The following is a 16,026-nucleotide window of genomic DNA, read 5'->3' on the forward strand; positions in this document are numbered from 1 at the left end:
ATCCAGGTCCACACTCTCGGAAGGCTGCCTGGGCAGGCAGGATAACGGTATTTCTTATGCTTTGAATTTAATAATAAAAGCTTGAAGACTGTTATCTTAACTTCAACTACTTTTTAGAACTTATTTTGATTATAAAGTAATATGACTTTTGTAAATTTGGGAAATAAAAGAAGTTTAAAGAAAAATTCTGCGCATCAAGAAATAATCTGTCAATATTTTAAATATATTTTTTTCCAATTCCTTCTAATACATATTTTAAAACACAAAATTGGGACCATGCTGTACGTTTAGTTCAGTAGTGTTTATTAGCTGACATCTTATATTTCAAAAACATTTTTAGCTGACCAAATAAAACATTAGAACAACTATGTAGCCCAAGTTGGCCTCAAACTCACAGTGAGTTCTCCTGCCTCAGCCTCCTGAGTGCTGTGATTACAGGTATGTGCCACCACATCCAGCTCCAACTGATTTTTAAGAAAAGTTACCTGGGGCTAGGGATTTAGCTCAGCGGCACAGCGCCTGCCTGGCAAGTGCGAGGTTGTGAGTTTGACTCCCAGTACAGGAAAAAAAAAAAAAAAAGAAGAAGAAAAAAAGAAAAGTTACCTGTTACATCTCTTTCTAATCTAAATGAATGGATGAGGACTACAAATGTCTGTATAAACGTAGTTGCAGAAAAGTGTATCTTATGTAAATCTCCAAAACACAAACACTGTATGTCTTCTATGGCTATGTGTTTAGGTCATGAAAACCACATATCAAATTCACAACAGTGGTGTTTTTAGGAAGAACAGAGTGGACTTCAACTTTCTCCAAGAGCCTGACAAAACATGGCATCCGGAGTCAGCCACAGGAGGGCAGTCTTTACCAGCAGACATTATCCACTAGGCATAGTGGCCAATGCCCTCCTTCTCTGGAAAAGAAAAACTGAGAAGTCTACATCCATAGGGAAAAACTCTACGCACAGCTGACCATGGGCACCAAAAAAAAGAAGGAAGATCTTTAAGTAGAACACACTATGATGGCAAATTCATTTGCCTCTTCAACAATACATTTCGGCCGACAACGTGAACTTGCATACCACCTTCTCTCCTCTTCCCATTCCACAAGCACCTCTCTGGGAGGTGCTGATTTCCTCCTAGCTTTATGAAGCACGAAACCTTTGTTCTGCAGTTCACCTGGATGCACACCGCGCCGGTGTTTCTATTCTCCCTCCTGGAGCTGTGTGCACACCTGAGGCAAGTCAGAACGCAGCGCCCCAAGGAGAACATTCTGGGTCTATGACCTGCCCGCTGCCTACTCAAACCACAGCCATTCGTGCCCAGTAACCATCCCCATGGCACCTGTGCCTGTCTCCACACATCACACAGTCACCACCTACCGATCATGGCCCCTGCTAAGTCCTTTATACACAAACTCGCATTCTCCTGCAGGCCTGAAAGGAGGCATTATTCCTTTGACGAGATAAAAAGAACAGGGTCCAGAGAGATTAAATAACCTGCCCAGGTCACCCCAGTAACAGATGGCCCAGGTGACACAAGTAAGAAGCTAATTCCAAAGCTCACTGCCTTTCACAAAGCCACACTGCTTCCTTGCCATGCAGATCTTCAGCTGTCTCTTCCTGTTAGAGGGAAAACCTCTCTCCACTTTCATAAAAAAATAAAAGTAAAAAAAGAAGCTGTAGTTCTATTTTGCCAAAATTGTGTGGAGGGCAAATGACCACTTTTTCTAGCTTCCCATTTTCGGCAGTTTCTACAAATGCACTTGAATAATAACCAGGCCCAGTCTGTACTTACAGACAGTTCCTTATGTCAAGTCCAAACATCTACTAAGTTCTTGGGAAAGAATAATGCTTTTTCTTTTTCTTTCTTTTTTTTTTTTTTTGTCTTTTTTGAAACAGAGTCTCCCTACGCAGTTCAAGCTGCCTTGAGCTCACTCTGTAGCCCAGGCTGGTGTTGAACTCGCAAGGATCCTCCTGCCTCAGCCTCCCAACTTGCATACCACCTTCTCTCCTCTTCCCATTCCACAAGCACCTGGGATTACAGGCGTGTGCCACCACGCCCAGCTAGAGCAATGCTTTTTCATCAGCTCCTTCTCTGCAGTTCTTTCACTCTGCTGTGGTTAAGCCTTGTTCTGGGCATGCCAGCACAAGCCCACTTGCGCTCTCTTAGTCTTCTACTACCAGTACATAGGTGGTGATGTGGCAAGACAGAATGGTTGCTCAACAGTGATGGTTGAATGGACTGGCAAAATGCAAAGTGGCAAACAGTGGAGACTGAACTATCCTAGAACTTCTGAACATCAACAGCAATGCCAGACTGATTCAAAGCCTAAACTGGAAGCTGGCTGTGGTGATGCACACCTGTAATCCCAACACTTGGGACAATAAGGTAGGAGGACTGACGCAAATTCGAGGGCAGCCTGGGCTCCCTCGTGAGTTCAAGACCAGCATGAACTACCTAGCGAAACCTCATCTCCAAAAAAGCAAAACACAAAACAAGACAAAACAAAAAAAACTACATACGCCCTACACCAGGAAAATCACATGTTCTTCTCTGAAGCAAAGCAGACTTTGAGGAACATGTAAGACAAGTCTGAACAAAAGTGGAGATGACAATAATTGATTCGCTGAAGGACTGCGACAAAATGTTTAACTCTGGTTTTGCCTACAAAAGCACCAAAATCAAACTTGATGCTATAGCTCCATGCTTTCTGTACCTGTCTAAGCACATAAATGAGCAGGAGAGCTTATCAGAAATGTGGATTCTGAGGACACCCCTCCTCACAGGGGATTCTGCTTCATGAGCGATGCCTTAGGTATAACACTTCCTAGAGCTGCAGGTGATTCTTACCAGACACTACTGTGAATTTTTATCAGTCTGTATCTAGGTCTCTTAACTAGTCAAAATTATCCAAAGCCTTTTTCTATTTTAGAATACAGTGCTCCTCTCCAACAATTCACTCTCCCTAGAAAATATGACCGTCAGGTTGAAAAATACCCACAAAATACTCTCAGTAGCTTCAAAACATACTTGCTGAAACACAGATAATTATTTTATCTCGATGCTCTTAAGTATGTGGAGTTACAGACAATGTCTCACTAACTTCTCCCAGTCCTGGAATAGGAAGCTAGAATAACGAGATCTGGGGTTAATCCTCTTGTTGCTTGCTAGCCATGTATTCTTTTTTTGTTTGTTTGTTTTTTTATTTTAAAGAGAAAAGAAAACTAACAACCAAAACAAAAACAACACAAAAACAATAAAAGTGATACAGAATTTCAAAACAAGGTGATAGGAAGTTAACAATGGTTTGTTATAATACATGCTATCTTCAACGAAGTTGCTCAGATTACTAGATGTAAGAATAAAACATTGATCAAATAATTTAAAAGAATAAAATATAATAAAAAAATGAGAAACAATACAGAGTTTCACAAATCAAGGTAGTAGGGATTCAACAATGGTTGTTATATTGCCTAAGGGGCTGCTTAACCTCTCAGGGCCACAGTTTCTCCATCTGTAAAACACAGGTGAAAATACCACCTTGCAAGGTGGTGTGAGGATCACGGCTAATGTGTAAACATGAGCCTGCACACACAAGCACTCAACAGATTCTCTTTCCAGTCAATGCAGGAAAACACAGATCTGCCTTACAGTTTCCCAACAATTCTCCGGTATCTCTAAATTATAAGGAAAAGTACTTCTCTAAAGAGCCAAGAATCACTAAACGGAGCCTGGATACCAGAGCAATAAACTGTAGCACTCTCCTATCTCAAACAAGTGAAACGGTAGTGGCACTTTAGACCTGAATCAAGGGGAAAGCTGTGTCTCCGAGGCCTGTCCCTCTCACTCCGTGAGGACACCGCCACCCTTTGCCACTGGAACTCTTTCTGGACTGTCTACGATACATGCGCTACTCTTGAAAGAGATGCTATGGGCAGAGAGCTCACCATCAACTGACCTGCTTTTCCAAACAGACTATTACCCACAGCATTTTATGGGACAGCAACTCTGTCACCCCAAACCTTTTCAGTGCTTGTCAACTACTTAGACAAACCATGTTCATTGGTACGCTGAACTCCCAACCCCTACCCCACACAAACCTTGGAGGGCTGAATCTTTGGTGACTGGGCAGTCCCTTCTGCAGTAGTTATGACTTGTTTCTGAGGGGACACAGCTATCATGTGACCCCCTTTCACAGTCACATACTGAGGAAGTGGTGACTGACTGGCAGCTCCTGTTGTGGGCACGTGAGGGGCTTCACCAGGCTCCTGTTTGATGATCACCTTGCAACAAACATGACACTGAATAAATATCCCGTGGGAGAAAACTACCAGCATCCACACCTATTCTGTGTGTGGGGATTAATAATAAAGGCTTGAGACTAAGCTTTATTAGAGTGACCCTAGAACAAGGGTAAAATACTGCTTAAACACAGCCTCTAACAGCTATTAAAGGGACCAGCAGTAGCACCTGGACTTGATCCTGTGCCTCCATCACAAGTTTTAGAGATTGGTGGCAAAATGGACACAGAAAGAAACAACAGGCTGTTTGTGTTTCTGAACTCCCCAGTTGCTGGGCTCTAAGAAAGCAGACGATGCTACGTAAATGGAATCAAGTCTCAGAACAAGGGCCTGATCTTAGAACTGAGACATACATGCTGGGGTGGGGGGTTAACTCCAACACGCCACCAAAAGGACTATGTAACAAGACTATACAGACCCGAAGGACAACGCCCTAAACAATACTCACTTTTGTGAAAGCTCCAAGTCCTCCAGTTATAGGTTTGGGGCTCTGAACCTTAGGGTGACTCCCAATTGGGCAAAGAGGTGGCATAGATGCAAACAAAGAATCCTCCTGCTGTGTGTACAAAAATACGTATTGTGCAGCCAGGCCAAAATGGGGGCTTTCAGATATTCTGATCACTTATATTTAATACAAACCCATGGCGCTCTTGAGCCACATAAACAAGCAAAATAAAACAAAACAGCCCAAAATTCTGAGGCACGCTCCTAGTCTCTACACCTGCACTGTATTGTATTGTACTGTATTGTATCTGAGACAAGGTTTCAATATGCAGTTCCAGGTGGCCTTGAATTCACTTTGTAGCCCAGGCTGGTCTTGACCTTATCCTGCCTCAGCCTCTCAAGTGCTGGGATTACAGCCATGTGCCACCATGCCCGGCTACACCTGCATTTTAGAGACCAAATGCAATGAAAAGCTGTAACTTAGCAAAAATATGCTCATGTGTCTTGCTATCTGATGAAAACATGCCTACCCTATAGCCTCTGATACCTGGTTGTCATTTGCCTTGCATGCGTCTAGTTTCCTGTCCCCTGCAGACAGCAACCTGTTAGAGAACAGGGGCTATACTTTGTTTCTGCTGTATCCCTCGGCACTAAGTAAATGAAACAAGTAGGTGCAAAGTTCCACTAATGTTCTTTTTAATTGTGGTCACCACAAGTGTTTGTCTCTAATTCTGAAAGACAAAATTGCAAGTCTCAGAGGTAATGTGTTATAATTCAATTTCAGGGTTAAGCACATTTCTTGACTATGTCTGAAAAGTTCATCAATGAACATTAAAAACAGTCGCCAGCCCAGTGAAGCAATGTGTGCCTGTAATGCCATCTGTGTGGCAGGTGGCCAGCCTGGGCAACGGAGCAAGAGCCTGACTTGATAAAAAAGGCTGGGGATATAGATCATTGAGAGTCCTGGGTTCCATCCTCAGCATCACAGAAAACCCCAAACCTGGCAAAGTTAAAACCTTCAAGAGAGTTACTATAATCGAGACATTCACATAACACAGTACTCACACACTGTACAAAGTCTAGAGGAAAACCATTCCAGATCATCATGACTAAGGATTTAAACAGAAGACGCGCTGTTTGGCACTATTCCTGTAGGAGAGAGGACCTGTGCATTCTCAGGACTCCTTGGATAACAGTTTATACCTCAAGGGCTTCAGAGTTACGGTGGCCATAACGAACAAGCTGGATGACGAATCAAAACCCAGGGAAGTGTCTTTGCCAAGTGGCAGGCAGATACTTAGCATTTGCTTATTTGGGGTGCCAAATTTTAAAGGACTGCTCACTCTGAAGAACAGACACCAAAAAAACCTTGTGGAGAGTTATTTTCAAGTAACTAAACGGCTAACACATGGAAAAGGAAATACATTTACTCCTCAGAAAAGGAGGAAAAATGAACATCTGTCCGATGAATATCTTATAGGGAAATGTTTTTAACAAAGCTGTCCCTTCTAAAAAGGTAAACAAGGCCACCTCTTCACCACACTAAGTTTTCAACCTCCTACTGGGTGACCATCTGATAGAGGTGCTGGGAGAAGAGCAGGGAGGTGGCGGAAGCTACAGCAGACGCTCTTCGGGATACTCAGTGTGTGCGCCATGAACTCCCTGCCCATCGACACTTGCCGAGGCAGCACACACTGCCTTCAGAAACCAGCAAAGCACAAGGATGCGGGAAGTTTTACCTTGACAGCAGATGTTACAAAACTACTTCCATGAATTTTAGGAACAGGGGAACCTGCTCCTTGGGAGACCTGAGAAGCCGTGGAGAGCTTGTTTGTAGGACTTCCTAATAAACAAGGCAGACATAAAAATTAAGTATAAACAAAGTTAAGTTTTACAAAATGTAATTTTAAACCCTTCCCGCTACCCTTCCCACTTTCCCACTACTTATTTTTCTTTTATGTGTACGTGCAGTACTGGGGATTAAACCTAAGACCTTCGCACTAAAGTATTTCCCAGCCCTTTTTAAAATTTTTATTTTGAGGTAAGATCTCATGCTAAGTTGCCTAGGCTGGGCTCAAACTTGCAATCCTGCCTCAACCTCCTAGAGTGTGGGGATTATAGGCATGAGCCACCACACCTGGCTTTCTTTTCCATTTTTAGGAGCTGAAAATTTCCAACCCTTGAAACTACTATGGAAAAAAATACTTGAAGATTCAGCCCCAGAAAATTGATGACATGCTCAAACTGAGAAAGGGTAAGAAGCTAGTAAGGACAGAGGACAAGCACACATTATACCCTCCACTCCTGACAGAAGATGTACAGAACATGAGGGCTTGGGCCTCTTACAAATGGGCAAGAACGTGTGCACCCCACTGAATGCCAGCTCCTGCGAAGCTGCTTCACTAGGTCTCGCCTATCCCCAAATGCTGCCCACATTACATGTTTTACAACTCTCTGCACAACTTTGAGGGTCTGATAAAAATAAATCACATTATTAATAGTCAGTAGTAAACCAAGACCTAAAATGGTGTTCATTCACCTGCTCCATTTCCTAAACTTGCCACTAAAGACTGTGGCTGATTCCTAATACTAATCATCCTCATCAAAAATATGTTCAAAAGGTTATTAGCAAAGCCCCCAAAGCAGTGCTTTTTTAATAGGGGTTCGAGAATTGTAACTGTGTAAAGCGCCCAGCAACAACAATAACAGACCTAGTGAAGCAACTTCAAAAAAGCAACAACAATAACAACAACTTGGGAAAGCCCAACATATGTGAATGTATGTTAAATCCAACACATTAAAACAAAAACCAAAATAACCCAGCTGGGCATGGTGGCACACTCCCGCAATCTCAGCCTTCAGGAGGCCGAGGCACCAAGATTGCCACAAGTTGAGACCCGTCTGCAACATATAGTTTAAGACCAACCTACACTACACAGCAAGACCCTGTCTCAAGAAACACAAGAAAACACACAACAAAACAGTCTTACTATCTTATAATTGTTTTTATTTTGTTTCATTTCTCTTTCCACTATTTTTCTTAAATGGGGAAGTTTACACTTGGGAACATGTTAAGTAGAGGGAATAAATAAAATAATACTTGTGAAAGAACACCAAAAAATCTTTTTACAAAGCACTACAGTTAGATGGGATTATCTTATTTGGAGGAAAGGTATCACGCTGTGATACTGAGAGAAGTGTATATGGCCAACAAAGCTATCATCATCTCAAAGGCTCAACTGGAAATGTTAAAATCACATGACTTGCGGGCTCCAAAACAAGAACTTCCATTCTAAAGGAAAAGAAAATTAGTTATGGTTCACTATTAATTCTTAAAAATGTAACTTTTTTTGGGGGTCTTTTTCAGACAGGGTCTCACTACGCAGTTCAGGCTGGCCTTAAGCTCACTTTGTAGCCCAGGCCGGTCTTGAACTCCCAAGGATTCTCCTGCCTCAGCCTCCCGAGTGCTGGGATGATAGGCGTGCACCACCACGCCCGGCTTAAAAATGTAACTTTTACAAAGATTAAATCTTCCCTCAGAGAAACAGTATTGATGTTACTTTTATATGTTCTTACTTATGGATGGAGATTTCATTCTACTTCATGGCTACTAAGTCACACTAGGACTTTGTCTTTAATGAGAGACAATAGTATTTGAATTGCACAAATACTGACCAGATACGTACCTGTACTCGCAACAGAGGCTCCAATAACCTGCCCCGGCTTATCCACAATAACGTAAGGGTTATTTATAACGGAGCTGGCTGTGCCCTGCTTCACATGGACTGGAGTGGAAGTTGGGGTTCGCGGCAATGGTGACGGACTTGGAGTTGATATTGGGGAACCTTTGTCAATTAGACAAGAGAAACAAAATATATATATTCCACTCATTGAAGATGCTGAAGCCACACGTGGTGGCACATGCCTGTAACCCAGCACTCTTGAGAGGCTGAGGCAGGAGAATCACAAATTGAAGTCCAGCCTGGGCAACTCAGTGAGATCTTGTCTCAAAATAAAAAAGGCTGGAGATGCAGCTAAGGGGAAGGGGCCTGGGTTCAACCCCCAGCACAGGAAAGGAGAAAGGAGAAAAGAAAAGGAAAAGGAAAGGAGAGGGAGAAAGGGAGAGAGAAAGAAGGGAGGGAGGGAGGGGACAAAGGTGGCTAGCTGGGAAGAAAGCCTGGAATGAGACTGACTGTAGCTTCAGGTACTGAGCAGTGACAGCAGTGGTACAGGAGAAGCCAGGGAGCAGAGCGCTTCACTCCGCGTCCTAATCTGTGCACCAGCAGCAGCAGCATCCCCGCGGAACTCATGGGAAGGCGATTCCACGGTCCAAACCCAGGGCTACTAAGTACATATCCTGCATTTGAACAATACCTTCTGGCATGCACATTAAAGTTTAAAAAGCAGTGCTTTATTTAACAACGTGGAACTGCGGCACTTTGGTACGATGAGCCTCTTACTATCACAGGCAGGTTGCTGTCATGCTGGGTATACTCAAAAACACTAAAATTAGGGGAAAATTAGTAAGCGAACTGCCAGACTTAGGAACCTGACGCTTTGATTTGCAAAGTATTCAATATAGGAAAACTGCAATTCGCCTACTCAAGACAAACTGTCAACACTGCATCACAGCCACAATCCAGAAAGACTCATGTTCTCACAGGATAGCTCTAAGATTACTCATTGTGGGTGGCCTTATTGATCAAACGTGTCATCTGTGTTTTTCTCTGAACTTCAAACTCATTTCTTTTCTTTCTTTCTCTCCTTTTTTTTTTGAACAGGATTTTACTATGCAATTCAGGCTGGCCCTGAACTCATTTTGTAGCCCAGACTGGCCTCGAACATGCAGCGAACCTCCTGCCTCAGTCTCCCAAGTGCTGGGATTACAGGCATACACTACCATTCCCAGCCTCATTTCTTTTTTATTTTTTACTTATTTTTAATTTTTTTTTTTGGTACCGGGAATCAAACCCAGGACCTTGTCCTTGCCATGCAGGTGCTATGCCACTTAGCTCTATTTTTTTGTGTGTGTGTTTTTTTTTAGTTTTTGAGATAGGGTCTTGCTATATAGTTCAGGCTAGTCTTGAACTCAGTATGTGGCCCAGGCTGGCCTCAAACTTGGGGCAATTCTCCTGCCTCAGTCTCTTCAGTGTTGGGATTACAGGCTTGCACCACACCTAGCTTTAAACTCATTTCTATGTTCATCTATTTCCTCTTTGAAGCACTAAGGTCCAAAACTGGAACTGGTGGGTAAAATTACAATTTATCTTTTATCAAGATTTGGACCATGTTTCTGCTTAGTTGTTCACTTTTAGCACCAAAAACTCTTGTTTTCCTCCTTCATTTAAGTACTGTATAGAAGTACTCGCCCATCTAGATGTTTTCAACTGCCCCTTTACTCGTCTTTTCTAAAGTACAGCCAACGAGGCAGGAGGATCGTTGTGAGTTCGAGGCCAGCCGGGCTACAAAGTGAGCTCAAGGCCAGCCTGACCTCTATAGTGAGACCCTGTCTCAAAAACAAAAAAATAAAATAAATAAATAAATAAAAATAGTACAGCCAAAACCACAGTGTGTGTTCCTATTAACATAAAGATGACACTGTCACAAGGCAAAGGACAATCTAACTGCAGTGAAAGGAAGCATTAGACCAACTACTGATCATAGGAATGAGTAATTTTCCAGTGTGACAGAATAAAAAATATTTCAATTCCAACCCTTTAAAGCTTAACTCCAAGCTCATTCTAAATCCCCACACTCATTTCCTAACTTAGCTTCGTCATATGTCCTAGGAAAAACTGACCTGTGCTAATTTTAGGAGATAAGAATCTGACCATTTGGGGTTTCATTTCCTCACCACACTTAACAACTACGTGAGTTGTATTTTTCATTGTTACAATTTGCCAATCAATGGTGATTACATCTTTGGATAAGCACTGCTAAAAAGAACTCCACTCCCACAATTCTAACCTCTAGTCACCTGACGCGCACCTTCTGCATACCTGAAACAATCTTGCAGCTCATGGTAATGGGCTGGAAAGATTTTCCAGGTGACTCAGGATTAGGAATCTGACTTTGTGGTACAATTTTGCAGCTTGATGCTATTGGCTGGAAAGCTGAATTGCCATGAGAACAGAAGGTAACTTTCTGGGATGCTGTCACTTTAGTGGGTGTTCTTTCCAAAGAAGATGGCAAAGCATAAAATGTAGTGTGTCTCTCAGCTTCAGTGCTGGCTGGGAATCCTGTTTGAAATTTAACAAGCACATGATAGGTCATCAGTTATTTTGAAATAACAAAACCTTACCATATGGCAAAAGAATAAAAATATTACTATATTATTCACTATTCAATACTTATTTAAACCAATTACTGGTAGTAAAATAATTGATTACCTTTTCATATTTTTTGGTGGGAAGTAAAATCATGTTTAGAATCCTATTTAAGGTCTTCTAAGAAATTAGAAAACATTAACCATGTAAAATATAAAAAGAACACACATTCATTACGTTCTTCACTTTTTAATACATGGATTGATTTGTTTTTCTTGTTTTTCTTCTGGTACCGGGTATCAAACTCAGGACCTTGTGCTTGCCAGACAGGCACTGTGCCGCTGAGCTAAATCCCCAGCCCCCTAATACATGAATTGAAAAACTGTCTATAGAGTAGATAACTCAGAAGGCATTTACTTAATCTATTGATCTCCTTACTCATTAAACGCGCATAAAGAGGATACAACTATAATATACAAAAATGAAAGATTCTATGAAAGAACTAAAATATTATCACATTAAAATGTATGCCAAGATAAAACTTACACCACTTAGAATCAATTTTATATCTTACATGCTTATATATGAGAACATTTAAATACATATGTATATACTTATTTAATGAAGAAAATGGCATGGCCAAAAAAAATTTATTGATGCTGAACAGTATTTTAAGTAAGAGTAGGCATTTAATACTCAATTATCCTGTGCACAAAAGTGGAAGCTGAACCATACAATCTTCAGCAAAGGACAAATATCTAGTGTTTTTTAGCTGGGTGCAGTGGCGTATGCCCGTAGTCCCAGTTACTCAAGAAGCCAAGGCAGGAAATTTCAAGTTCAAGGCCAGCCAGGGCACTTCAGGACTCTGTCTCAAAATGAAAAACAAAAAAGGTTGGGGACATAGCTCAGGGGTAGATCACCCCTCAGTTCAATCCTCAGTACTGAAAAACAACAAAACCCCAAATATTTAGTCCTGATTTTCAGGGACATCTGCATTTTATAAAATCTTGGTAGAACGCTACAGGAAAAGCAGTTTCTGAGAAAAGCAGCAGTTTGCTACTGTGATAATAGAACTGTGAGGCAGAGGCAGAGGCACAGGCAGCACACCTACTTAGGAAAAATTTACTTTCCATCCACTTGAAGTTGCTGAAGGCAACTATTGTGCAAATGAGGGAAAAGCCCCCGAGATCGACTCCACAGAAGGAAAATGCTGCCTTACCTTTCTCCACAGAGGTGTCAGGAACTGGCTCGAGGGACTGCTTTATGGGTGAAGAAGCCTTCACTGGGGCTGGAATGGTCAAAGGTAAAGATGGAGGGGCGTCAGAGACGTCTGACTCAGAGGACTGAGGGTAAACGGAGTCTTCTCCGAGAGAGTGCCGATGGAGTTCGACATCCACTACCTACACAATCAGCAACAATTCTGCGCATGAGTCTAGCATCAATGTCCCAGAAAGTTCAAATCCTATCCCAAGAGAGGTGACAAGTGATTTCTATCACATCTGAAAGGCAGTCTCGGTATCAAGGACTAAAGGGTTAACCCTGGGACGCAGTCTCATCTGGCTTACCAGACCTAAGTATCCCCCAGTGTCTTTCCATTTGCTGTTTCCACTCATTAGAACACAGTTCCTCTAAATCTTGTCCGCATGGCTGCCTTTCTCATTAGTGGGTCTCAATGAAATGTCCCGTTCTCAGGGGACCTTCGCTAACTCCCCTAGCTTCAGCAACAACTATGTTTCCCGGCTACTATCTTCTTCAGAGTTTCATAGCCTCTTACCTATAACTGCTTTTGCTATAACCTCTTACCTATAATTGCTCTGCTTTTTTAGGGTGGTGCTTGGGCTCAAACCCAGGGCCTTATGTACACCAGGCATGTGCTCTGCTTCAGCATTACCTCTGCACCTTATCTGCTTTTCTGTTTGCTGCCTACTCTTCCCATTCTCAAAACCACTTTGTGAGGGGAGAAGTCATCTTCTTCATCTCTGTATTTCCCAACACCCTGACCAGTGCACAGCATGGAGCAGGTGTTCAGTAAGCATCTCCTGATATGACACAGCTCATTTCTTTACACAGATAAAGAGTCAGCCAGCTAACTCTCATAACTAGTTAACTAGCTATCTACCACTCATATTATATCAAGAATACAAAAAAGAGAAAAGGCAGAGTACAAAGTTGAGGGTCTCACACTTCCTGCTTTCAACACGTACTACAAAGCTATAGCAATCAAGAGTGTGCAATGATAAATCAGAGCCCTGACCAATGGAACGGAATAACCTTCACATGTACGGCCAAATGACCTCCCACAAAGGGCCAAGGCCATCCATTAACCATAGGACCGTGTTTTTTAAGAAATTGGTGCCTGTAATCCCAGCACTCAGGAGGCTAAGGCAGGAGGAGTGCTGAAAGTTTGAGGCCAGCCCAGGCTACACAGTTTAAGGCCAACCTGAACTGTATAGCAAGACCCTTTAAAAAAAAAAAAAAATCCCTGTGTGAGAAATTGAAAGTAAAAAAGGTCTAAAATGTACAAGAGATACTGTGAAATGGGAAGAAATTGTTCAAAAGGAAAAAAGGACCTGGGATGGGTGAAAGGGGTAAGGACAGTAGGGAAAAGGGGAAAAAAATGCTGGTCAGTTATACTATCAGTGTCTCTTAAGTCATTATGAAGGAAGATTTGTGCTAATATCAATTGGAGAAATTTGTAGCCCCTATCTTTTATCCTGAGCAACTACTTTAAAGATAACAACAGGTAAAATATTAACTACTGTTATTCTATTATTTTGTTATGGAATTTTATCTTTTTTTCCATAAAATAAAAAAAATGAGCAAAGAACTTGAACAGATATTTCTTCAGAGGTAACAGCCAATATGCCCATGAAAAGATGTTCAACATCACTAATCATTAGAGAAATAGGACTCAAAACCACAACCATTATAACAGCTATTATAAATGTAAAAACAAAAAAATAACCATGATGAAGACAAAAACTGGACTTAACACTTGTGGAGGGCATGCAAATTGATGTAGCCCTCAAGCAGTTCATCAAAGAATTTGAAGTAGCGCTACCACACGATATAGCAACTCCACTTCTGCGTATATATCCAAAAGAACCTAAAAAAGGAATCTGAGTTTACAAAGGCCATCAGGTACAGGCAACCCAACTGTGCTTGGCTGAATGGATAAACAAAATGTGTCCTATACATAAAACAGATTATTACTTAGCCTTAAAAAGGAAAAATAGGACAAAAAAAAAAAATTAAATACTTAGAATTAACCTAATCAGAAAACGAAAGACATACACAATGAAAATTACATCAGACTAAAAAAGGAAATCGAGGAGGATATCAGAAAATGGAAATATATCGCCTGTTCCTGGTTAGGCAGAACCAACATAATCAAAATAACTACACTTCCAAAACTGATATAGAGATTTAATGCAATCCCAATCAAATACCAATCTCATTTTCTGACAGAGCTAGAGAAAACAATTCTAAAATTACAGGGAATCAGAAGAGACCCAGAAAAGCAAAAGCAACCCTGGGTAACAAGAGTAAAAGAGGTGGCATCACAATCCCAGACTTGCAGCACTCAGGAGGCTCAGGCAGGATAGCTGTGAGTTTGAGGCCAGCCTGGGCTACAAAGTGAGCTCAAGGCCAGCCTGAACTGCACAGTGAGACCCTGTCTCAAAACACAAAACAAAACCAATCCCAGACTTAAAGTTATACTATAAAACTACAGTGATTAAAATAGCATGGTACTGGCACAAAATCAGGCATGTAGATTAATGGAACAGAAGAAAAGAAGCAGATACAACGCCAGGCATGTACAACTATTTGATCTCGGACAAAGGAGCCAAAAATATACACTGGAGGAAAGCTAACCTCTTTAAGAAATGGTGCTGGGAAAACTGGATACCCATATGCAGAAGATTGAGTCTAGATCCACAGATTTCACCATGTATTAAACTAAAACCAAAATGGGTCAAAGATCTCTATGTTAAAATAGAAACAATATACTGGAAGCTAAAATAGATACAACTCTTGAAGACAGGGATGCGCAAAGACTTTCTGAACAGAACCAAAATGGCACAAGAATAATGAGGATCAACAAATGGAATCATGCAAATTAAAAAGCTTCTGCACAGCAAAGGAAATAATCGATAGAGAGAAGAGACAACCTATGGAATGAGAAATGGTTTTTGCCAGCTATTCCATGGATAGGACTATTATCAAGAATATATAAGGAACTCCAAAAATACTAGGGCCACCCCTCAAAAAAAGGACCCAATCAACCAAGATGAACAGATACTTCTCAGAAGAAGAAATACAAATGGCTACTAAATACGCTTTTTAAAAGCTCATCATTGCTGGACATCAGAGAAACGTAAATTAAAACTATACTTGAGATACTATCTTACCCCAGGAAGAACAGCTATTATCAAAAAATCTAATAACAAGTGTTGGGGTAAGGATGTGGGGAAAAAGGAACTCCATTACACTGCTGGTGGGAATGCAAGCAAGTAAAACCACCATGGAAATCCTTATGAAGATTCTTCAAAAAACTAAAAATAGCAATTCCAGGGCTGGGAATGGTGGTGTATGCCTGTAACTCCAACACTCAGGAGGCTGAGGCAGGAGGACTGCTGTGAGTGTGAGGCTAGCCTGAGCTACGTGAATGAGTTCGAGGCTAGCCTGAGCTACGTGAATGAGTTCAAGGCCAGCCTGCACTACACAGTGAGACTCTCTGTCTCAAAAAAAAAAAAAAAAATCCATTTCACCCAATTGTTCCCCTTCTAGATATCTTCCTAAAAGAGTTTATCAAATTAGGAAGATCCATGCATACTCATGTTTACAGCAGCACGATTTATAGTAGTTCTGGGAAACAGCATGTATGTCCATTAATCAAATGGATAAGAAAAATACGGTATTTACACATAGTGGAGTACTACCATAAAGAAAGATAAACTTCAGGCATTTATAAGTAAAGGGAAGGGGCTGGGGATTTAGCTCAGCGGCAAAAGC

At 41.4% G+C, this 16,026-nt stretch overlaps 1 protein-coding gene across 3 annotated transcripts in view; it reads right to left on the reverse strand.

Annotated features, from left to right (window-relative positions):
- The window catches only part of Yeats2 (YEATS domain containing 2), a 76,054-nt gene that overhangs the window by 35,587 nt on the left and 24,441 nt on the right, over nt 1-16,026 (reverse strand). Inside the window, exons 9-14 of one of the 3 annotated variants that reach the window (XM_005383359.1) lie at nt 12,230-12,410; nt 10,744-10,983; nt 8,431-8,589; nt 6,484-6,587; nt 4,749-4,856; nt 4,100-4,282 (exon numbers count right to left, since the gene is read on the reverse strand). In XM_005383359.1, coding sequence (XP_005383416.1) covers nt 4,100-4,282; nt 4,749-4,856; nt 6,484-6,587; nt 8,431-8,589; nt 10,744-10,983; nt 12,230-12,410 — 975 coding nt within the window. The remainder of the gene's footprint in view (nt 1-4,099; nt 4,283-4,748; nt 4,857-6,483; nt 6,588-8,430; nt 8,590-10,743; nt 10,984-12,229; nt 12,411-16,026) is intronic. The other 2 variants (XM_005383360.1, XM_005383361.1) reach the window with 2 other exon arrangements.

Source organism: Chinchilla lanigera, unplaced genomic scaffold, assembly GCF_000276665.1.
Source record: "Chinchilla lanigera isolate Chin_1 unplaced genomic scaffold, ChiLan1.0 scaffold00019, whole genome shotgun sequence".
NCBI lineage: Eukaryota > Metazoa > Chordata > Mammalia > Rodentia > Chinchillidae > Chinchilla > Chinchilla lanigera.